Source organism: Egretta garzetta, unplaced genomic scaffold, assembly GCF_000687185.1.
Source record: "Egretta garzetta isolate BGI_Z169 unplaced genomic scaffold, ASM68718v1 scaffold291, whole genome shotgun sequence".
Lineage (NCBI taxonomy): Eukaryota > Metazoa > Chordata > Aves > Pelecaniformes > Ardeidae > Egretta > Egretta garzetta.
The window spans coordinates 1,876,229-1,901,704 of record NW_009258783.1 but is presented as its reverse complement, the minus strand read 5'-3'; the positions used below and the strand labels follow the sequence as shown (position 1 = coordinate 1,901,704).

Sequence of the window (25,476 nt, the reverse complement as noted above, 5' to 3'; positions counted from 1 at the left end):
CTCCCTCGACCTGCTGGCCACGCTTCTCCCAGTGCAGCCCAGAGTACGGTTGGCCTTCTGGGCTGCCAGCGCACATTGCCGGCTCATGTCCAGCTTTTCATCCACCAGCACCCCCAAGTCCCTCTCAGCAGGGCTGCTCTCAATCCTTTCTTCCCCCAGCCTGTACTGATACTGGTGGAATGCATTGGATATGTCCGCTCCCTCTTAATGTCACTCCTTGTATTTGCTGCTGGCTCTCCTCACTGGTTCTCTGGAGCTCCAGCATTTCCTAATTCTTTAATTAATTTCTTTGAGGAAGGGAAGCTCTTCTATATTGTCTGCCAAGCTGGACTTAACCTGGGATGTTTGGAAATCTTTCGATACTTTTCTGCCTCTTATTTCTCACATGAAAAAACTTGACCTATCTTAACACATCTGGTTTTATCCTTCGTATCCTGGCTGACTTCTCCACCACTGCAAAATACGGTCAGATTCTGTACAGGGACCTGCTGGATGCTGTAGCTGTTAAACAGACTTTGTTCTCTTCCCACCCTTCTTGTTCACAGATGGTTTTCGATTACTATTCAGACTACTCAATGCTATTAATCAACACCATTTGAGATTAATCAAATGGATGGATGAAGACTAATCACTCACCAGTTTAACAGTAAAGCATGCCATCAGATGCTCTAGACCTAACTGTGACTGGGGTCCAGCTTAACCATACTGCAGCTGGAACCAAAGTAAAGGTGTGTTTCTCCCCTGTAAGGGATTTTCTATATTGCTGCATTGCCAGTGCATGGTTGGAAGTGCTTTGTGGCCAGTCAGTGCTACATTGCTCCTTTGCGGGTGCCAGGTGTCTGCCAGGAGCACAGTGATGCTTTTCCAGCAGCAGCTGTAGGATTTGGTACAGGGCATCGCAAACGGGGTACTGGGCATGAACCCCATCAGGTCTGAGATGCAGAGGGAAGGGGTTCTCTTCTAGCTCAGCCACAACACAGGTTGGGAAAAACAGCTCATGCAGCTCCCAGAAGGCAGATCCCACCCCAACCATGGGGGAAACCGTGCCCATGACAGCAAGAGAAACCACAGCTTCCATACAGAGATGGGGGGACTGTGGCTAGTGACATGTCATAGAATCATAGAATTGTTTAGGTTGGAAAAGACCTTTAAGATCATCAAGCCCAACTATTAACCTAACCCTGCCATCCCACCACTAAACCATGTCCTTAAGCATCTTGCCTGCCCTCCAGGGATGGGCACTCGACCACTTCCCTGGGCAGCCCCTTCCAGTGCTTGACAACCCTTTCGGTGAAAAAAATTTTCCCAATGTCCAACCTAAACCTGCCCTGGTGCACCTTGAGGCCATTTCCCCTCGTCCTATCATCAAGGAGCCAAGGCTGGCAGGCAGGGGTGGCCGAGGCAGATAGCAATGCCATCCAAAAATCCATTCTGAACATCAGGTGCTTTCAGTTCCAGAATAGTGCAGGGTACAGTCTAGAAACGACCACTTCAGTCTCCAGTGAAGTAAGTGACTTGCAACACCACAAGCTATTAGCATTCCTTTTTGGTGCTATACCTTAAAATAATCTCCTCTAATTGTAAAGGCCACATCCGTCCATTTCATGATAGAAAAATCTCTACAAATGAACAGAAGGGACTAAAAGAAATGCTCAGAAGCCAGAGATTAAATAGGTTTAATTGCAAAGGTCACATTTCCATATTCCAAATGGTCACTTTGCTGCCATTTCTCCTGCCCTGGCTTTCAGAAAAAATATATATCCCAAGTATCTCACTCCATTGGGCTGCTTGCAAATCTCAGTTACAGCATATAGCAAACAAGGCAGTGGGCCAAGCCCCGTTGTGGTGTACAGAGCCTGAATCCTGCTCAGACAAATGAGCTTCTTCATACAGGAGCTTAATTTGGCCCAGGAAGAGGGAAGCTGGGTCAGACTGGCAGGATTGGTCTCCTGCATGAAAAATGTAAAGTAAGCCAATTTTTACAGAAAAATGTTTTATCATAATACTGGAAACTCAAACATAAACAGTTTGAGTAAACTTTTTCAGTTTTCAACCAACTACAAAACTTTTTTGCTGCGGGGGTCTGGGTCTTTTTCCCAAGCGAAAGCCCTTTTTTGCCATAAGAAACGGTGTTTTTCCATCAAAAATGCACTGAGCTAAAAACTCACTTTTTTTAGTGCATAAACTTTTCCCACTGAATTGTTATTTTTTTGGCCAGCTAAAAATGAAGGCCTCGGTCCCTTCTCAGTCCTTATGTTAAACACCGGCTTGCACGAAGCTGAACCTACTGGCAGTGAGGACTGCAGCCTGGGGATCAAGGAGAAAATGGAGATTCCCGAAAATTTGCTCGGCTGCTGTGGTGGGAGGTTTCCAGGGATGTCAGCTACTCACAATCTTTCCGCGTGGCTGCGTCGGGAAGCGCCGGGGCGAGGCTGAGGGTGCTTGAGACGCTGGTGCTCGCGCTGTCCAGGCTGCTGCCGAGGTGTAACCGTCTCATGTGTCGCACGACTGCTGTGGCGTTGAACGCTTGCTGGAGCAAAAAAACAAGAAAGAAAGAAAGAATAAAAAAAAATGGAGGTGGAAGGGTTACTTCTGCTCCTCTCCTGGCTGCTCAGAGTTGTGAGAAGTGAATGAGACCATCAGCTTTCCAACTTTTCCCTCTTTCCAGTTTCTAGGCTAGAAACAGCAATATCAAACCATACACAATTCTGCCCTGGTCCCGCTCCCTGTCATTCCTTCTAGCACTCAGTTGGGATGCGGCAGCCTACAAGGAAAGTCATATTTGACGCATCCTTCTCTGCACCAACACACTGGGTGTCAGCTTTACTGTCCCCCCACAGTGCTGACCCAACCCTGCATGTGACCGCTGGTGCTGTAGCTAAGAGCAGCCCCAGCCCCATCTCTCACACTCATTTCCTTTATACACTTGGTTAGTAGCATCCTCCTTAAAAGGCCCCACAAGACCACGTAACCTAAGACTGGACCAACTATTTTGACCAAAATTTTGTGCCACAAAAGCGCTAACATGCTGAAAGGGTGGCTGTATGGCCACCGTGTTAGCAGAGTTATTTGTCTAAGTGTTGTCCCTGAGGTTGGGAGGTTACCAGCCTGAGGTTGGCAAATGTGACGCCCATTTACAAGGAGGGCTGGAGGGAGAATCTGGGGAACTACAGGTCTGTCAGTCTGACCTCGGTGCTAGGGAAGGTCATGGAGCAGATCATCTTGAGTGCCATCACACAGCATGCCCAGGACAACCAGAAGATCAGGCCCTGTCAACATGGGTTTATGAAAGGCAGATCCTGCTAGAATAACCTGATCTCCTTCTATGACAAGGTGACCCACTTAGTGGATGAGGGAAATGCTGTGGATGTTGTCTACCTCGACTTTAGTAAAGCCTTTGACACTGTTTCCCACAGCATTCTCCTGGAGAAACTGGCTGATCATGGCTTGGATGGGTGTACACTTGGCTGGATAAAAATATGGCTGGATGGCTGTGCCCAAAGAATGGTGGTGAATGGAGTTAGATCCAGTCAGTGGCTGGTCACAAGCTCGGTGTTGGGGCCAGTTCTGTTCAACATCTTTATCAATGATCTGGATGAGGGGATTGAGTGCCCAACTGTATGAGGTTCAACAAGGCCAAGTGCTGGGTCCTGCACTTGGGTCACAACAACCCGATGCAACATTACAGGCATGGGGATGAGTGGCTGGAAAACTGCTTGGCAGAGAGGGATCTGGGGGTACTGGTCAACAGCCGGCTGAATATAAGCCAGCAGTGTGCCCAGGTGTACAGGAGGGCCAACAGCATCCTGGCTTGTATCAGGAATAGTGTGGCCAGCAGGACCAGGAGAGTCATCTTCCTCCTGTACTTGGCACTGGTGAGGCCCCACCTCGAATGCTGGGTTCAGTTTTGGGCCCCTCACTACAGGAAAGATGTTGCATTGCTGGAACATGTCCAGAGGAGAGCAACAAAGCTGGTGAGGGGTCTGAAGCCCAAGGCTGATGGGGAGCAGCTGAGGGCACTGGGGGTGTTCAGCCTGGAGAAGAGGAGGCTGAGGGGAGACCTTATCGCTCTCTACAACTGCCTGACAGGAGGGGGTAGTGAGGTGGGTGTTGGTCTCTTTTCCCAAGTAACAAGTGATGGAATGAGAGGAAATGGCCTCACGTTGTGCCAGGGCAGGTTTAGATTGGATATTAGGAAAAATTTCTTAACCGAAAGAGTTCCCAAGCACTGGAATGGGCTGCCCAGGGAGGTGGTTGAGTCCCCATTCCTAGAGGTATTTAAAAGACAAGTAGATGAGGTGTTTAGTTAGAGACATGGTTTAGTAGTGGACAGGTACGGTTGGACTTGATGATCTTAAAGGTCTTTTCCAACCAAATGATTCTATGATTCTATGACGGATCACTTACTCTCCATTTGCTTTTTGCAAAGTTCTTCCGGATCTGAGCGCTGACTGACTCATGGATGTTTTTGTTGAGTGCTGTATCACCAGCGATCCTGAAACGGACAGAGAAGACAAATTTTAAGACATCTTTTGTTCTCCTCGGATAGTCTTTCTTCTCTTCAACAGAGAAGACTGGTCCAAGGTGATTGCTCCTGCAGTGATGATGATTTCATTCACACAAGGGCTCAAACTTCCCACTTCTGTCTCTGCTGGCACCAGTGGTGGAAAATCTGGGGCAATAAAAGCAAGCGTAGATAAGGCTTGTAGGTCTGGCAGCTACAAAGAGGTACGACCTTATTTTGTTGGTGCACGGCTGCTTTCTATCACCGTTACAGCCCTAGATGAAAACATTCTACCTTTTTTTTTCTTTACATCTAAAGATTTAACATCAACAGGCTGAAACTACTTTTAGCCTCAACCATGCAGGAACTTCCAGAGCCACTCCAACCTGTCTGATTTCTGTTTGCACTGGAGATTTTCCTGCCACCCTGCAACATACATAGCCATTCATCATGATTAATGTAGATTTACAGTAAAGCAGATACATGGATGCTCACTGAAGCAGCCCAGGCTGCACAAATAGCTTAAGCTGAACAACACAACCTAAAAACTTGACAGATGTTGTGCAGTTTCTTTTAACAGATAAAGACACATTCAATCTCCACTAAACACAATTATTTCAAGGGAATTTCATTGATTCATTTAACTCCTCGAGGCATGAGATCTGTTGGAATAGTAGGCACCATAGTGAACTGATGTTGGACCATGTGCTGGGGTAATTAGTGCTATCTAATGTACATGATGCCAGGAAGCACAGATTGCCTCCTATGTTGTATCTGATGTTTTCAGAAATCCATTTTTTAGCTACAGTGTAGAAAACCAATGTGCATTAGCAATAAAAAAAATATTAAAAAATGAATAATCCATCAGGCCCAGAGCTTCCCAGTCTGGGGACCTCAAATAAAATAATCAGAGGGGCTGGGGGACTCCAGCAGTCATCTAGTCCCATGCCAGCTCTGTCAAAATAATTTTGACAGATATTTGGCTAACCAGTCCTTAAAGATCTCCAAAAGATGGAGACTCCTCAGACAACCTATTCCAGTCCCCCACTGTATCCCAGAAGACAGAAAATTGTTTACTCCCTTTGTCTTTGAAGCATTCTTTCACATATTTGAAGACTGTTATCATGTCTTCTCTCCATTTTCTCTTCTCTAGACTAAACAAACTGATTCTTTCACTGTTTCTTCATAACTCATATTTTCTAATCCTCTGATCTAGTGAGCTTCTCTGGACTTTCTCCAACCAGTCCACATCTTCCTTACAGGGTGGTACCCGAACTGTTCGCTGTTTTCCAACTAAGGCAGCAGAATGGCAGCATTGCTTTGTGTTTCTTGAAAGATGAAACTCTGCTTACAAACCCCAGCCTGCTGTTTCCATTTATGTGTCCCATGAATTGGAGACATTCCTTTCATTTTGCCCAGACCATTCCAAACTGTAACCCTGTTCTTCAAAGGACACGCAGCTTTTTTTACCTTTGTGTCAATGGCACATCTAAGAAGTGTTCTTTGGGACCAGTCTTCTCCAAATTGCTCCCCTCCTTCCTGCTGGCAACACTCACCCAGGATGTCAGAGAGATGAGAGGAACAACTTACTCTTGGGAGGAAGGTGAGGGACTAACCCCCATCTCCCAAGAGTGGAAAGCCGCCAAACCCATCATGTTGCAACTGAGCTAATCTATATTGAGTTATTCAAGAGTACCAAAGCCAGCAAGACTGTGGGCAGGAAGGAGCAGGGTTCCCATTCAGGGTAGCCCACCTCCAACTGGGAAGGGCACTTGTCTAACTGCTAATGCCGTATAACTTTTATCTCAAGTAGACAGAAGAATTGATACCATGAGAAAAGTGTGGCTCCCAAATGGCCCCTGACATCCTCTCTTGGGTCCCTATGCTGTTGTTGGAGAAGGGGAGGTGTTTGACTGAGAACTGGAAGATCTTCAGACCTTCCTCTGAAGAGGATTCCTTCTGATCACCTCTCCCACTGACAGGGAGGCAAGCTGGTCTGGATTTCCCACTGGGGCCAGACAGCTAAAAGCTTGGTGTGTCAGTATCTAGGTTAAGGATCATGTTCACTGTTCCATCCTCTGTCCCTCACTGGGAATATTGCAAGGCCCAGCACAGACCCTGATGGATCCAATGCAGCATATACTCCCGGATGGATACAAAGCCCAGCTGGCCTTGCACCCACCATAACAGTGCATTTTCTGTATTTCTCTACCATGAAATCATCATGTGAAGTAGCTCCTACAGCTTTACCACAGCCACACCTACATGACCCAAATAACATGACACAGAGTGTCCCTAATTGCTTCCAGGTTACCTCTATGAAGAGCTGACCAGAAGCCTGAGAAGACTCCAGCTGTACGGCCTGCCCTACATGGCTTGTTAGCTCCGGGGCATGAGTGTGTGCAGATTCGTGTCCACTCTCCTCGCACACTGCTCAGCCTTTTTGTGCAGATGGGCCCTAGCAGAGTTTCCCAGTGGGAATGCAACCTGCTAGTCAGAGTCGCTCCAAAAAAAAAGTGGGTCCAAGAACACCTCCTTGGTTGAAGTCAGGTGCCCTCAACATGCACCAGCTGGGAGCACTGACCCTCATACTACAGATCTGCAGACGAAAAATAAGCTGAACATTTAATATGTGAACAGCCACAAGCCAAAATATCTGTTCAGTAACTGATCAAAAAGACTGAGCTGCAAAGAGAAAATTTACATTTGCAAAGAACGTTTTTTTCCAAAGCTAATGAAGCATTTTGCTTTATGAACAAGTTTGGTAACAAGCTGTATGAGGACAGATCATGTTTCCCGCTTGTCAAATTTTATTTTGGAAACACGGACAGAACAAGTTCTTGGGGTATGATACCTTTGCCAACTCTTCCAGTCTCCACAAGGACTTGCAAATGCATTTCTGCTATATGAAACTTCGTCGGGCGTGTAGCTGAAACACAGGCTGTATATTTTTTTGAGTTTAGGGATCATTTTTCCGAAATGCTGGTGGTTTCAATAAGAAACTGCTGCTTCCAATAGTTCACAAAATGTCTTCTGCCACCACTAACTCTATGTTCACTATGCAATTCTGGTAATTCCAGAAAAAAAGTCTTGGTATTTGGGTGTTTCCCAAATAGGCAGAATAGTACTTGTTTACTTCAGAAGGGGGTGGACAGACACACTACAGAGGTGGGGATCATCCCACATCTATGGTCCCTTCAGCAGCATTAGCACCTTGCAGATACTAGTTTTTAATCAGAACAAAATAACAGCAGTGCTGGGGCTAATTTAGCATGGTGGGATCCGTTCAAACACGTGCTGGTATGCCGAAGAGTGTGGCTCAAAATGCAGCCCTGGCTGCCAAAGCTGGGTGTGGGATCATTCCCCACGCCGCCCCTGAAGAACTATCCTGTTAACAGTGCAATGCTGTAACATGAAGGCGGTGCTTTTATACTGTACTTGGAGGATCTTGAAACTTTTATAAAACACTCGTGGTGTTATAGTGTTTATAGTATAGTTTTACTTCTAGGAAAACAGGAGAAATGTTAACGTCCATTCACTGCTGGCATTTTGCTGGAGATGTGGTGGTTTAAGGATGCAGGGAAGAGAGGGGGAGGTGAGCAGGTAGAAGTCATATCTTTTATACAATCAACTGGTAGAGGTTGAAAAATGAGATAAGCTTTCGGGCTCACAAACCTACCCCGAGGTGTGTACCATGAGCATCATCACATCTATATTGAATGTATCTCATCACAAACCTCAGTTCCCATGCTGAGAAGGTAATGCATGAAATTTAATAGAGGTACTGGTTTTAGAGCACATTATCATTGCCCTTCCACCTTTCCCTAACTCTCCAAGTCCACAGGCTATAAACCATCTTGCTTTTCCTTTTAGGACAAGAATACTTTAGCAACTTTCTTCCTCCCTCCCCTGCACAAGATACCCTTCTCACAGAATGGCAAGGGTTGGAAGCAACCTCGGGAGATCACCCAGGCCAACCCCCCTGCTAAAGCAGGTTCTCCTAGAGCAGGTTGCACAGGACATCATCTAGGCAGGCTTTGAATATCTCCAGAGAAGGAGACACCACAGCCCCCCTGGGCAGCCTGTTCCAGTGCTCTGTCACCCTCAGAGTAAAGAAGTTTTTCCTCATATCCAACTGAAGCCTCTTATGTCTCAGTTTGTGCCCATTGCCCTTTGTCCTGTCGCTGGACACCACATTCTCCTATGGGAATCAGCTCCATTTTCCCTGAGAAACAACCATCTTCTATTTCAAATATGATCAAACTGATGCATATTTAGTGAAACCCTCAGCAATAGCTCTGGGCTTTGCAGTTAACTTTGAATTTAACTATGTCAGCATTGATGCTTGTTGTTATCAACTATACCAGTTGTCCCAGTAAAAGATAGTAATTCTACCTACTACACCCATATATAAAAAAAAAATAAAAAATTAAACAAAGCAGAACAATACATGGTCTGCTATGATGCTGAGCATCACCCAGAAGTGAGCAAGGACTGATTAGTCCAACTGGAACCTGGCTTTTCTCTCTGGGACCCTGCTTTTGCAGCACCTGAAGGCAGCTTCATCCTAACAATGGTTTGGGGAACTTTGTGTTGAAGCTGGTCTTATATCCAGTTGTAAATATGTGAGTGTCTCAACACACAGAAGTGGATACCAAGGGCCACAATCTGATGACTATCCATCACAAATACTTCCAGTGAAGCTAAGAAGGGTATTTCTCATGAATAACCATAACGGTTCTAACCCTACACATGAGAAGAATATAAACTAATGATCAAATATTATTTCATAGTATCTAATTTATATTAGCTCTCCATCTGGGTTCAAAGCTATTGCAGCAATTTATCTGGCCATACCACTTCTAAGCTTTGAGAGGAACCTCCAACAAAGACAAACCCAGTAAATTTCCATTTGGACGATTCTTCGTTAGCACACTGCAAGCATATGTGTCTCGCATCCTCCCTGCCCATGATGGCAGGCAGAGTCTTTCATCTACCATTATTTTCTGAACCTTCATACTGAAGGCAGCCAACTCAAACGCTCTGCTGGCCAAACAGCACTTGGGAATACTCTTGAGTACAATGACAGGAAACATGGAGTCAGCTGTAATGGATAATGCTGAAGGCTCATAAGTCTTCTACACATACACACGCGCACACATATTATATACACACACATACACACATGCATGTGTATAAATATACGCACGCTCATACTGTATCAGTGATGCTCCAAAATAAATAGAGTGCAGGGATGAACTCAATAAGAGTTTGATTTAATGTTGTAAACATCAGCAGTTCCTTTCAGGGAGCTCTTTTCACACTTCAAACAACATTGTCTGAGAACTGAGCTATTTGTAAACCATGTCTTTTCCCTGGGTGGAAATTATTATCTGGCTCGTGCTCTCTGGCACATAATAAACACTCAGGGTCATGGTCATGATTTGCAGAGGCTCAATCCTTGCCAAAGCTTTGGGATTCTTCAGCGTAGGTGGGAGTGGATGTCGGCACATCCCAAGTATCTGCTTTCGATCTCTACGAGCGGTGGGGAAAATCGAGGGCCACACTCGTACCTGCAGATACAGGTGTCTAACTTATGTGCTACAACCTCCTTCTCTCCTACACAGTCTATACAGGGAGACGGTACATGCATCACCCTTTAATTTAGATGTCCCATGTTGCCTTCGATGCTGTAACCAGATTCAGCACACAGCTCTAAATCCCATTTAAGGTCATTTAGGTAATGTGTGACAGCAAATAAATTCATGGCATGCCTTCCAATTCCTATACTAGCTTCCTAGCTGTTGGACCTTCTCCTCACCCTCTGAGGACTGTTTTCTTTCCCTCTGACCTGAGCCTGGAGGCTGAATCTGTGGCTGCAGGACCCAGCTTGACCTCGCGGGGAGTGCAGTGGGATCCTACAGTTGGAAAAAACCAGGTCCTCGGGTTTCTGCTTCTTGTCCTTAAAAACTTCAGCCTGAGCAACTGCCCTAAACAGGATGTGGGCTCTGACTTGGCAATATATTTAATAAACTTAATTGCTGTCATTAATATGGGCTAGGGAAACATTAAAACGTATCAAGCTGCAGCAAAATTACCCTGCTCTTTTGTTACTTTCATTTTCCACATCCTTTTTGAAAAGTCACGGTGGAACAACTACGCAGAACATTACACCTTTGCAACACACCATAAACAGTGCAAACCTCAGTGAAAGATACGCTACAAAATAAATAACTTTTCTAATGAAAAGCATAAGTCACCTGTATATTAAACTGGAGAAATCTGTATAAATGGACAGATTGTCGGGCTGCTGTGTAATCATTATACCAACAAGTCTTACATATTGTACTGTTTCTGCTACCATACTTCACTGCAATTATTAGCCTCCTTTTCTGCCAACTCCAAGTTTAACATACCGTCCCCCTGCCAAGGCCATTTGATTATAAATAGCAAAACATCACGTAAATGCAGGCACATGGGGAGCAGATACAGCACAGAAAAGTGGGCCACTGGGAAGAAGTATTTACTTTCTTTTAGGGTCTGATCCTGTACAAACATTCAGTCATGTGAGCAGCTGGCTATTCTAGAGCAGCTTCCCGAAATTCAAAGAGATTATTAACCTTAAAGGCACAAATGTAATACATTGCAAGATTCAGTTTTTGCAAGCCTTGTTTGGAAGTTATTAATAAAAACCTGGTAATTGAAATTAGAGGTGTATTTTGGAATCAGTTTGTTCTTCATAAGTATATACTGAAACAACAAAATCTCATGGTAGCCATCTTATGCACAGTTAACTATTTTTATCACAATCAGATTGTAACATATGTTCTAAGAACTCATGATTTGATAGATTTCTTCCCAATTTGTGGCTGATCCCAATGCAGGGATGCTGCAGGGGCAGATTTCATAGGAGGAGGAAAAAGGGAAAGCTGGAAAATGTCACTACATGGAGTCACTTCATTGTATATATTATCTACCATTTGCACAGCACCAGTGGCTTGGGGAGATGTTCTGTGTTCTGCTGGTGAGATAAGGAGACAAACCCCAGCCCTCACTGAAGTTATGTCAAAACTCCTATTGACCTCTGTGGAATCAGGGTTTCACTTCCTGCGAACTCTAGGGTTCAAAGATGCCTCTTTAGTTATGTCGCTCCACAGAACCAGTTGTGTGGACAAAAAAATGCCTTTTATGAAATGCCAACAAGGGCTATTTGAGGTGTAAGGACTCTGCTTTATGGGAACACTTGAAGTCTGCTCTGACCATCTCTTCCCACTAAGCCAGTAGTCTTATGTGCCTCATTCCTCTTGATGACACAGAGAGAAGACAACGCTATGTAGGCAATATGGAAGGTGATGTTGCTAATGGGGATGTACGCTGAAAAATACATGCTCATGTGAAAAGGTGGTACAGGATGCCCACATTATAAAAGTCGGGGTAGCCTCTCTCTGCTGGCTAAACACTCGCACCCTTATCTCCAACTGTTGCAACATGGAATGAAACCATGAGAGGAACTCAAGCCTCAAGAGAATTGTTGGCAACTTAAATACGCCCAGCCTGAGAGAAGGACACAGCTGACTGTTGAGAGGAAGCACAGAGCTCTCCTCCTCCACCAAAAATTCCTTCCCCTCCTTCAAAGGGGAGAGGAGGATACCATTGCAACAGATATAATAGCTAGAATGAGAAAAGAAGCAGTAAACTACTCATTATTTCTGTATTGGGTGAGGCTGAGATTGAGTTCATTTTCCTCCTAGCAGCCCTCACAGTGCTGTGCTTTCCATTGGTATGTAGAAAGGGGTCGATAACACACCAATGTTTTGGCCACTGCTGAGCAGTGCTCACACAGATCAAGGCTGTGTCTCCAACATTCCCCCCCCACCACCAGAGGGCTGGGAGGGGGCAAGATCTTAGGAGGGGACATAGCCAAGACACTTGACCCAAACTGACCAAAGGAATATTCCATACCATATGATGTTGGCTTGGGTATAAAAGCTAAGGGAAAGGAGGTGGAAGGGGCTGGGGCTCTTGATCCACAAGGGGTCTTTTTCTTTCCCATCTCATTTTCTCCCTGCTTGTCCTACTGAAGAGGGGAGTGATAGAGCAGCTTGGTGGCACCTGGCATCCAGCCAAGGTCAAACCATCACAATTTCCTGGCGTAAGCAATGTGGGTGGAAAATGCTTCTTGAGCAATGGTTTGGCAAAAGGAGATCCTAGCACTCACTCTGAAATAGCAGATAATATTGAGGTGAATAGCCTTGATTACCCAAAAAGGCATTTTAGTAGCATTTATCACTACAGGATCCAAACCCTCCAGAAAATCGCTGCACTCACCAGAGAGGTCCATAACTGCAATATTTATGTTACAGGAAGCTTTTCAGAGCAAGGAGGAATGAGATAGCGAGTTTTGCTCAAGAGCTTACTGAGGGGGACAGGGGCAGATCTGAAGCCATATCTTTGCAAACCTCCATGCTTTGCTTTCATGGTACAAGTGTCCTTCTGCTCTTAATCCACTGGCACATATTGTCTCTGTGTCAAGGGGAGGTGGATTTGAGATGGGGTATGGAAACATGGTGAATATTTTAACCCTCTATACTGCAGTGCCATTTGCAAGTCTGGCATCTCGAAGGCTGCCCCTGAGCCATGCTTTACATGTTTGGGAGGTAGCCTTGCAAAGTCAGCCTGGCAGAAGAAGACCCCCTGCCAAAGAAATGGGGGAAAACCTTTTTTGGGGGGTTGTTTTGAAATGGAAGATTTGATTCTGTAAAAAATACCAAAAAATACGGAGCAGTCTGTGAGTTTCCATTGGCCCCTGGCCATGACATGCAAAAGAAAAAAAAGAAAAAAAAAAGGAATGAAAACACTTTTTATCATTTTGTTCCTTTAGGAGGGCCCAGAAGCTGTGTGTCTTACAAGTGCCACGTTTCTTTGTTGCACTCCAGCAACCAACACAGATGTAGAGGGGCCAAGAGCTGGATGCTTAGGGTTTGTGTATCTTGGATGTAAGACTTTGGAAAATCTGCCTCTGAGTTACACAAATGGTCACCTCCTCCTCTGCTGGGAGTTGCATTCCCATTGTTTATTCTGTATTTCTAATATTGGCTTTTGTAACTTGTTTAATTTCCTGAGGCTCAGGTCAGTATCATTTAGAAATGTGGGAGGTTTTTTTTTTTTTTTTCATCTCACGAAAGCTGGATTTCATTTCCCAAATTTCTTTTTTTGTCACACAGACAACGCAGTTATTGATGGGCCATTGGGAAAAGGGCAGGCCCAGGTCTTGATTTCTCCTCATCTCTCACTCGGATTGATCCCAGCCACTGACACAGCTAATAACCCTCTGTAAAATGTTTCTCATTGTCATTGGTATGGAGGATGAAAAGCAAGAACCTTGCTTTTCTCCATGATTTACATTGCCTTCTGCATCCCAAGCCTTTCCTAAAACTTTTTAATTGTAAAGGCTGAGCCTCAATTTATCTGCAGCCTGATTTGTAACCGCAGTGGCTGACAATCTGCAGTCAGACATCGGTACATCATTCCCACTATGGAAAAATCAGTGCCATTTCACTGTATTTCTAGCACTTGTGTAGCCATAACTCACTGAATGCCTTCTTGAGTCATCAATCATTACTTAAGGATGGGGGTAATCCTGTGTATTGGTAAACTTTATCAACAAGTAAGCCAGAATGATAAAAACCTTTGCAACGGTTTACTTTCCGTCTAGTCCCAGGACTGAAAGCAGCAATGAGATGAGACAAACTAGCGAGTGTCAAAGAGAGGAGCATAAAACCCTTGAAGCCAAACTGAAGTATTTGTCCTAAAGCTACTGCCATTATGTTTTACTCTGCTTCAAAATTTAACACGATTTTAAGCTGGGCACCAAGTTCTGTCCCTTCAGAGCTAGAAAGGTCAAGGAGCGTATCCAAAACCCATGTCTGAGGTGACCAGAGCCCCCTGATAAAGCTCTCCAGCCTCAAATGGATGCAGACTCCATCCTCTGAATAAACATCTCCGGCTCCCAGCAGAAAGCAGTGCTGCCTTAGAACTCACAGACAGCTTCTATGCCCATGCTGCTCTTACCATGCATTTTATACTCAACTACACTACTCGAGGCTGATCCCTGGGCTCAAATTGCAAAGCCAGGATGGTTTTGCAGGCCATCAAGCTGTTGAGTTAGTTGTGACACTGGCCCAGTTGCTTTTCTGAGGGGCTATGGACGCTCAGGAAAAGCTTTGGTTTCCCTGCAAACGTGCAGCTTAATGCTCTTATCCAGCCAGTGCTCCAGAAACTGCAAAAGGAAGTGGTATTTGTGGTAACTGTGATAGCATCAAAGCACAGTCTAATGCACATCTGGGGTGAAAATGTCATGCCATTGACTCCTTTTTGTTGCAGCTATTATAACAACCAAAATCTCATTTCTTATATCATGAAGCTCTAAAAGACTGACATCCAAAGCCCATTTTTGGGTACAGCCCATTTTGGGGTGATGCTCAGTCAGTCAGGGTTGGTCAAAAGTACACGAGCCACTCTTGTTTCAGCTGCATACTTGGATAATGTTGGTGAAGTCAGCCATGTGTAAAGGCATCATATAATTTAAAGCACTTAACACAGGTCAAAATTATAAATACAGTCAGACCAGGTACTTTTCTGTAGTCACTGCAGGGAGATGGCATTGCTACAGCCAATTCAGACTCAGCTGATCCAATCCCTCTCCAGGGTTTCCTTTCTCTTCTGTTCAATAAGAGAGGGTAAACTGCATATGAAAACAGGTCCTTGCTGCAAGTAGGAGATGGACTGTCATCTGTGAAGCACAGATGAGGACTTCCTACTTTGTAGGATGTTCTTAAGTGCTCTGATATTACTTTGGCAAGGACCTCATGAGCAGGTTGATACCCAGCTTTCTGTGCACCTGCACAAATTGACCTTCTGCCCCAAAATATGATTTCAGGGTTCAATCATTTTGGCATATCCCACTGCTGCACTACAGCCAACACACATAATTCAGCATTTCACTGAATCTTTATACAGATACGCAACAGTTTGGTGCATGAGATTAAAGTCCAACATGGTTTACAAGGAATATCTGGAGGACAAAGGAGGGGTTTGTAAGAATATGAGCACTAAGTTATTTAGTAGAGGTTAGTATACTATGTGACAGAAAAACCACTTCCATCCATGAATGTATAACGATGATCTCTGTCCTGAGGGTTTCACACAGCAGTGACTGTTGCTTACCAAGGGTGCCGTGCTGCTTGCTCACAGGTGTATCTTTTATTTGGGTCCTTCTCCATCAAATTCCGAATGAAGTCTTTAGCTGGAAAAAAAAAAAAAGAGACAATAATTTAAAGCAATAGGGTTGATGTCCAGTTCTGGCCCGGGATGACCAGCCAACAGCATTGACTGGGCTACCAAGTGCCATCTGGCTACAGGGCGAAAAAACGGACCTGGGTCATTTGTCATTTATTATTATAAATAAACCAAAGTTACTTAGGACCAAATCCAAGCTATTTAATATGACAGGTAAAAGCTGAAGGTGTCTTCTCTTGCAGGCATATTTAGGAGTGGGATGAATAATTCAGAGTCAGCAGAGTTCAAGCCTGCCAGCTCTTGGCTCCCTGGTCACCCAAGTGCCTCTGACCATCTTAGTGGTCTGCACATGGCCTCATCTGTTGGAGATGCTAATAAACTGAGTGGGAAAGGCAAGGAGGAGGTCAGATGCCACAGTAAGAGGAGCTTCTCATTGCTCAGTCCAAGCAATTGCACACATGGGCAGCTGTGAGGACATGCTGCATATTTACAAACGAGTTACTGAGGACAATGGACTCCCTCAGGCATGAGGTAGTGTGGTTTTAATCAACATTATAATGGAGGGAAGGGAGATCACGGCATGGCATGCATCCAGTAGTTTCAGGAGAGTGTAGTTGAAGGAGCCACAGCAAAGCCAAATACGGCAGGAAAACCTTTGTGCTGATTTAGGTGATGGACTTTTCTCCCAAAATGCAAAGGGGTCTGCCAGCAGACCTTCATATTTTCTCAGAAAACCCTTATGGGCTTAAAGAAAACTTCTCATCACATATATATTTTAAGCAATCCATCACAATGATATCTGGACTGCAGATGTAAGCAGCATGAAATGTTATTCTACGCAGAGATAACAGGGTATATAATCATCTTTAAAATGAAACACTTATTTTTATATCTCCCTTGCCTTAATCAGTAGTACTAATGAATCAGAAGACTGCATTTCTAGGGATATTTTTGCCCGATAAAATGTTCCTAGAATTCATTTCTTCTCCTGCGTGAAATGGCAGGTGTTCCCCCAGGTTGGACAGAGCAAGGGCACCACGCTTGGACCTCTTGGAGACCACGTGGCATGGCAGCAACGTTGAGCATGCCCCTGCTGTCACCTATAGACACTGATGCTGGCAGACCACAAGCCGTGCTGGAGCCAGAAGCCTTTAGGCACACTGGCCCATAACAGGGCAGTGTATCTGCCTCCCTGCCAGGCCGACTGGAGCAGGCACAGACAGGTGCTGGGGGCTAAATGTCTTCTGCACTGGGTGGGGAACTGGGCAAGCATATGGGCAGCTACCTGAACCCGACCACATGGACACTATTCCCAGTTTCTGAATCTGCTTACCCACCTCATTTGGAAGCCCATTAATCTTGGGTTTGTCTTTGCTCTATACACTGCAGGCTCGCTTCAGACAGTATGAACAGAGTCAAAGTAGGTTGCCTTATTATTATTAGTGACACAAAAAACATCTGCATTTTATTTGGATATGATGGAGAAGTTAAACTCCTTTGTCTTCTTGGGACAGTCATCTGCTATCTTCGTCTTCTGTTCCAGCTATGTTTTAGTGCTTTGTGTGTAACTGGACAAAATGATACTTCATTTGCTCTCCTGCAGCAATAACCTCCCATAACTATTTCAGCTAAAAGTAATGCACATTCCCCATGATTTCCAGTTAAAACAAGCTCCACACATGATGGAGGGTGTGTTCTCATGCCCAGAGGAGGAGATCTGCAATAGGCAGGCGTGCATGCATGGTTGTTGCAATGAAATGAGCAATAGCTTCTTACCAGACTCGGAGATGTCATCCCAATATGGAGAGTCAAACTCATACTCCGCCTTAAGGATCTGCTCAAAGAGTTTGGAGTCATTTTCATCATAGAAAGGAGGATACCCACAGAGCCTAGTGGAGAACAAGAAAAGAGACATGTGACCCTTGGACACGTCTCAGCCAAGAAGGTGAGAAAGAGGGAGGGAGAAGAAGGAGAAACTCTTCCTTAAGGCTTGCCCCAATAAGTTTTCAAGCAGGCGAGCACTACCACATGAGATGTTTGTTCAGGGACATGTAAACCCACTTCTGGAGATTGGCATCATCCTGGACAAAGAGGAATTTGGCATGGAAACCCTGTGCTGTTGATCCTATGCTGACTCATGCAGATATCCTGGTCTCCCTCTGCATGCTTTTGGGTGTTTAGCCAGAGGAATAATTTTATTACACATCCATGAGCCCTTCCATCCTCTCCTATACATGTGGTAAGAGGAGTTTTCATGGGCTACACCCTACATACACACAGCACCAGTCCCTCTCATCCCTCAGCACAACCATTCCCCATCCCAGCTTCTCCATACTGGCTTCACTGCTCTGGTTGTCCTTCTGGACTGTTCTCACCCAACACCTCACACAAGTCCCTTGCACCGGCTTTACTCTCGCCCAGCTGGTGGAGAGGCATTGCAGCAGCTCTGTAGACACGCGGGCACAGCAGAGCCCTGCGAGCCGAGGACACACCAAAGGTAATGACACCCAGTCACCTGCATGGCATCAGGACAGGCTTTGAGCACAACCTGTGGTCTCTATACTGTGCGAGAGGTCGTAGCAGTATAAGAAAGTTTGTTGTACATCTGCAGAGCTACTGGCCACCCACATGGACCTCTTCTCCAGCACAACGAGGAGGAAGAGCTGGTGCAAAGCAGGACAAGGAGCCCTGCAGCACTATCAGGCAGAGGGCAGGATGAGTCTGTGGCCTGTGCTGGGCTCTGTGTCCCCAGGTCCCTGCCAAGAGGATGCCTGGGAGTCACTCCACCTCTGGAGCAGATCCTGCTCGGGCTGCACACAGAGCTGCCGCTGCTGCAGAGGCACACGGGGAGCCTCTCCCTTTCTCACTTCTGCAAGTGGTGTTGCTACCCACATGAAACTGCCTGCCTCGCCTAAGGCTAATGACAGCCCTGTCCTGGTTTTCAGTATTTATAATCAGACTTCTCAGAAAACCTAGCCCCAGGACAAGCAGAACACTGAACGTTATTTGCCTAGCTTGAGCAAAAGCACTCAGGGTGCACCTTCCCGGTGCTGCAGACAGCAGGATAGTGGCTCTGCTGAGGCAGGGCTCCTCCCGCCCTGCAGACGTGGGAAAACCACATCCAGCACCGCGGCAAGCAAATGCAGCGAGAAAACTCCTGTGTCAGAGATCCCTCACGTCAGCCGATGCTGCACGCAGTGGTCTGTCCCTCTCCGTGCAGACAGGCCAGCAAGCATACCCCTCCTTCAGGTTTTAATACCAATGTTTCCAAGTGCCAGAGGTACCTCTGGGGCTGGCCCACGGTTTTAGCAAAGCCATCCTGCTCACAGCTAAACGGGCCGTTCTGACTCTGCTGTCTCATATGGGGATGATGCATTTTTTTCTCTTATCTCTAGTCTATGGTGCAAATTATTCTTTCACATACTTCACCGATATTGAAATGATCTTTTTCCTACAGTTTTCTTAAACCCTGAGTCAATTAACCTCAATAAAGCATTTAATTGGGGAGCACCAGCCATTGTTAACAGGCTGAAGATCTAGCTGAAACACTACCCTGTAGCAACAACAGAACAAGGCAGGGAAACTGTAAGAAATGAAATACTTGAGTTATTTATAACACAAAACCAGCCGGCTGCCCTGGAAGTTATTTGAACCAACTCCACACTTCAGGGTGAAAGGAGCAATGTTTTGTTAGCTCTGAGGAGCCCGTGCACTTGATAAATAATTTAAATGCTGAGTGAGATGTTGATCTGCATCAGATTCATATTGACCTGGAAGAACTCTACTGAAATCTGCAGCATTATAATGAATCCACTGTGGTTCAGCTGAATCAGAAATCTCTCTTCTCTATCTTGCAAAGCCGATGAGCCAGTCCTCATTTGTGCCCCGCTGGATGATTGCCATTATCAAAAGCCAGTAAGATAACCTCATGCCAGCCAAGCATTTATGTTCAGAGCAGGACTGCATACCTACTTAATGGGCATGTGTTTGTGTATGGGGCTCGATGCAGCAACTCCTCCGTGAACCTCAGTGGTGGAAGTGGAGTATGAGAAGGGCCATTAAAAATGGCACATTTAAGCAAACGCCAAAAAGCCACCATGCACCTGGATAATGAAGGAAAAACAACTGGTAACCTAACACAGAAACTGGATGCACAACCAGGATCCAGCTCTACAGATGTCTATGAAGAACATTTATATAACTTGCTTTAATGTAATATATGTCAGTGCTTATGTCCCACAGTCTTGTGGGGGGATGCACACAAACTGATTTTCACCTTCCTTCTCTTTTCTCACAACCCTCAAGATTTTGGGTGCTTTACTGAGGGGTTTGGCAAGGCTGGAGTTGACAGCACCAGCACTGCAGCTGTTAGGATGGCCACCGGGGTAAAGATGTCCAGGTTGGAATAAAACGGCTCTGCCAAAGTCACTCGGAGCCATCACTCTGTCCCTCTTCCCTGGGGGACACACTGAGCTCCATATAAGAAGCCTGACAGCCCTTCATTAATTTCTTGCCTTCCTCAGCACTTTCCTTCAACAAAACTAAACTGCTCTGATAAAACATTTTAGGGCAAGCAGACAGCACTGTGCATGCCTCGGCACTGGCAGGCTGCTCCGGAGAGAGAAATAACTCTCTTGAAATGTGCACTGTACTAATTACCTTGGCAAAGGTACAAGAGCACAAGTTAGGACTGCTGTGATTTATACACGCTCGTGGCAGCAAAAGGCAGCACAGACCTGGAGGGCTATAAACCTGCAAGGGTAGGGGGAGCAGAGAGACACGAACCCCAGCAAGAGCCCCAGCCTCTCCAGAGCCTTTCAATCCCTTTCCTACACACATCCAGCTCTTCTCCTGCTCCTCTGCATGGCTTAAGTGGGCATGTGACAAAAGGGCAGTGATTGTGCCCCTCTACTTGGCACTGGTGAGGCCCCACCTCGAATGCTGGGTTCAGTTTTGGGCCCCTCACTACAGGAAAGACGTTGCATTGCTGGAACATGTCCAGAGAAGGGCAACAAAGCTGGTGAGGGGTCTGGAGCACAAGGCTGATGAGGAGCGGCTGAGGGAACTGGGGGTGTTCAGCCTGGAGAAGAGGAGGCTGAGGGGAGACCTTATCGCCCTCTACAACTGCCTGACAGGAGCGGGGAGCCAGGTGGGGGTCAGTCTCTTCTCCCAGGTAACAGGCAATGGGATGAGGGGAAACAGCCTTAAGTTGCACCAGGGCAGGGTTAGGTTGGACATTAGGAAAAATTTTTTCACTGAAAGCATTGTCAAGCACTGGAAAGGACTGCCCAGGGAGGTGGTCAAGTCCCCATCCCTGGAGATATTTAAAAGCTGGGCAGACGAGGTGCTTAGGGACATGGTTTAGTGGTGGGATGGCAGGGGTAGGTTAACATCTGGACTTGGTGATCTTAAAGGGCTTTTCCAACCTAAACAATTCTATGAATCTAAATGTCTGGGGTATCTACCTCTGTGTCTGGGAGATCACTGCAGCTCATCACAGGGGTGCATGGCAAAAGGGCTGTACGAGGAGTCACAGTCATGCAGAAGGATGCCAGAGCTACTGGAAGCTGGGCACGGGGCAACAGACTCTTTTGGCACTCCTTTTCCCTTGCTGGTGAGAGCTTGAGAAGTGTCAGTCTCCACTACAGGTCATGGGCAGGGACATCCCTGCAAACCAGCCCCTTGCCTGAGAGGAGGCTGAGTGCAGGGCAAGGGCTGGTCCTGACTTGGCCAGAGATGGGGGTCAACCTCCTGCATGGGGGGACCCAAGGATGTTCCTCCAGGAGGCAAATCATTGAGGACCTACACCAGAAAGCATGTCAGAAGGGAGCAAGCTCCTTAGGACAGAGGAGGTAGCATGTGGGAGGGGAACACCAGGGCATCCTGGCACAGGGAGGGGCTGGGAGCCAAAATATAGGTGGTCTTGCTGTCCTTTCCCTTAAAATCAGAGTTTAGGAAGACACAGAAGTTTTAAAGTTACTTACTGTAATGTGTTAACATTACTGGCTTTGCAGTAAGGGATGGGAAAGCCCCGGTAAATTAGCCTATCATGCAATTTATGGCTGGAGGAAATCTTGCTGGACTTGCAGTGACTGGGCCACCTTCCAAAGTCCGTAATAAGTTTTTATTTAATTCTTACAGAATCAAAATCCCACCAACGTCATTTCCATCTGCTGGAACATTTCTGTGTGAAAAAAATGACCTCACTATCAGAGGTTCTGCTGCTTTTCTTTAGATATGCAGAAGTACCAAAATAACCCCTCTGTCTTCAATGTGAAAAAATCCCTCGTTGTCCTGGGGGAGCTTCAGGCAGCTATCCGTTGTCATCATTTTTGCGGTTTCGCCAAATAAAAGCTTTTCAGAATTATTTAGCAACCTTATCACATCAGCAACAGATTTTCCCTTAACCTCCTATTCCCAGTCTTGCCTTAAGAAGAATGGGATGCAGATAAGAAAACCACAGGTGGATGTACAAAAGGAAAATATTGCTAGAAGTCATTTCTAGAAGCCATCAGGAAAGCACAAGAGGAATACCAGGAATGCCTCCTCCTCACCAGGCAGTGAAAGCAAACCCCTGCAAGCTCCTGTCACATATTGGGGGTGATACTAAAGACTAAATAACCCACTTGCATGGTCGGTGCATACAGCCTGCAACACAAGAGGCATTGGGGTTAGTTTTACCAACAATTTTATAGTGAGATTAGAGCAAGGGACTTAGTAAACCCTCACAGATCTGAGATGTGTGGTGTGGGAAGTCATCCAAGTGCTATTTATGGGGATAAACACATGTATTTCTTCTTATTTTAGGAATGGACCCTTATGAAACTGTGGACAAGAATGTATTACATCGGTAATAAAAAATAAATTAAGAAGCAAGCAATGAGGAGCAGTCATTTGGGGTTGTTTTCCTAGTGTTTAACTGTGATACCCTGAGCAATCCAACGTGCCTGTGTACATTTTGCCACCACTAACTCTCCTTCCAGTACCGAACAAGTAATTTATTCCTCGCTTTCTCGCTTAGGCTGTGTGAGAAGCCGAGTAGGCAAGATGCCTGACCAGCTTTTCCCAGCACATGACTCCAGGATGATGGTGGAAACTTTTTCTGGCATAACATCCTTTGTACTGTCCCTGGTTAATCCTTCCATACACAAACATCATTGACGATTTCACACACATCTACTTGAAAATCAAAAGCAACTCAGCAGCAAAGAAGGCCAGGAAAGTATGATCCAAGATATATCTCCAGATACTCATTGTTTATAAATAACAAAACAAAACAGGAATTCTCTTGCTCTACCAATGAACAGAATCAGGAGAAAATTCAGGGCAAAATGTGTTCAGCCTAGTGCAGAAGAGACAGGAGGTGTTGAGGATGACTACCCAGGGGCTGGGGCAGAGCATTCTGTGGCCCGGGGTGCTTTTCCAGCTTTGGAACATGATCTTCTATTTTTTACATATATTAACTTAATCTTTGTTATATCGGGTATGCAATCAGTATTTTAGCTCACCAAGCTTTTGCAACCTCCCACATGACCCGGACGGATCCAAAATCCAGCTGCTGGGAATCCAGTGAAGTCTCTTGCTCTTCTTGTGCTTTATGTTTTTAAGCTGAACATGTACCAAAACTACCTTGTGATAAGCAGAAAGCTGAGCTCAAAAATGAGGCTGTTTCGAGTTGAGAAATATTGCAACTGGAAAAACAGGAAATTTCAGGCTGCTAAAATTAGTTCGTGTGAATAATGACTTCTCATGCAAAACAGGTTTTGATAAAAGCTCTGCTGGTGCAGCCTCTGCAATCTGGCTGGCATTAAAGAGAAGTGTTGGAGACTGGCACTGAAACAAAGGTATTCTTTCCTAAGACATCCCTCACCTTGCATATCACAGAAACAAATATTTGTCTAGCGCGTCAGTGCCCCAGAAACAGTTTGTTCTTCCAGTGTCATGAAGTGAAGGCTCTCATGTGAGACTGAGCTTGCGCCTGGAGGCACTCAAACCACTTGCAGTAATAATAGTTCGAAGCATCTTTAATTTATGCCTGGCTTCTGTGTCGGATTCCCCTAAGTTTCCATCTTCTTAAATGACAACAACCTGTTTAGAGTGGCTGTGAGGATTCGTGGGAGAGGTGGGGAGGTGATGCAGGATGATGTGCTTGGATTGCCCTATGCATAAATTCATCTCCGACTGGTTTGGGCATGTGCAAGTAGCTCCAACTGTGCTGACCGTGGAGCTGAAAATGGCATATCTGGATGCATGTGGTGATATATTGGAATTAATAACTCCTGCTCAGGGCGGGATTAACGACCAACATTGCACCAGGGTGGCTATGCCGCTGGTGCTTGTGGCATCTCGCCATGCTGTGAGCACTCTGGCCCTGCTAACTCTGGTGGTGTGGCACTGCTGAGACAGCAAATGTAGATGCTAAACCTGTGCCCATCACTGGTGGTGTCAGACACCCCAGCAGGGCTACTTCCTTCCAGCTTAAGGAAGGACCCCTCTTCCTCTGTCTTTCCCATATCCCTGACATCCACTTTCTTATGAGGCCACGTCTGCAGTTCCTGGCTACTCCTGGAAGCAAGGATGAGAACCAGTTCAAGATTAGGACATGTAAGATGTGGACTAGGTTTCTAAGTTCCCATTGCAGTCAATAGAGATGGAGTCAATGGAGACTGGAGAGCGATGCAAAGGTACCATAAAGCAGTTGAAACCATACTGTGAAGGCAGGGGGCCGAGTACAGAGCAGGGTGTGATCTAGTAGCCTCAGTATGGGCATCTGGTGCTATTCGACATGGTCTAGGTCTCCCTCTTGGCCTCCATATGCCACTCCAGAAGGAAGGTCTCCGCAGTGCTTTACACTTGCCAAATCCACGTGGCTGCCCCGGACACCCCAGTGTGGCACTAAAAGTGTAAGTTTAGGCCACTGAACAGCACATCCCAGCGAAATGACTGCTTGCATCAACCCAGGTTGGGCTGAGGTGCCCCCACATAGAGCCCAGTGCCACTGGAGAAGCTGTGGAGTGCACAGGACCCCTGTGCCCAGCTGGCTGGTACGCCATGGGGCTTTGGGGGGCTGGACCATCCTGCAGCTGCAGAGTGAGACCAGATGGGACACCATATGACTGAAACAGCACTCAGCACCTATGCTAGGGTAACCATATTGAGCCCTGGAGTACATCAGACTGTAACAGGAGCTGAAGGATGTAGCTCACATGCAGAAATATTCCAGGAGGTGATTTGATCTCAGACCAAATCCCACCCAAGCAGTTACGGTCTGGCAAACACATTACTACGCTCCTTCTACGGCAACGCATTATTGCCATTCATTTCGACTGCACGTAATACAAACCAAGTCTTTATTACATGAAGCACAGAAACCCTGAAATGGTTTCCTTGTCCTGCAAACAGGAATTCATAGGGGCTCGTTCTTGCTAAACTGATTTAAGCCTTCAGGGTTGGGAATTACCCGTACAGCAAATGAGGAATTTAGATTTGAGGAGTGTGTATGCCTTGCTTGACAAGCCCAACACATGCTGATTTGGAAAACAGAGCAGGAAACGATTGAGCTGAACCTTGCAGAAAGAGCAGCCTTGCTTCGGAAGGGGGAAGGACTATGGATGAGATCGAAGCCTTCCACCTATCGAAGATGTGTTCATGAACTGGGTGTGGAGGACACATTA

The 25,476-nt window shown here is 45.9% G+C and overlaps 1 protein-coding gene across 1 annotated transcript in view; it reads right to left on the bottom strand.

The window, feature by feature from the left end:
• Positions 1 to 25,476, bottom strand: part of CAMK1D (calcium/calmodulin dependent protein kinase ID) — a 95,829-nt gene that overhangs the window by 6,108 nt on the left and 64,245 nt on the right. Inside the window, exons 5-8 of the mRNA XM_035889174.1 lie at positions 17,579 to 17,691; positions 15,731 to 15,809; positions 4,408 to 4,495; positions 2,392 to 2,530 (exon numbers count right to left, since the gene is read on the bottom strand). Coding sequence (XP_035745067.1) covers positions 2,392 to 2,530; positions 4,408 to 4,495; positions 15,731 to 15,809; positions 17,579 to 17,691 — 419 coding nt within the window. The remainder of the gene's footprint in view (positions 1 to 2,391; positions 2,531 to 4,407; positions 4,496 to 15,730; positions 15,810 to 17,578; positions 17,692 to 25,476) is intronic.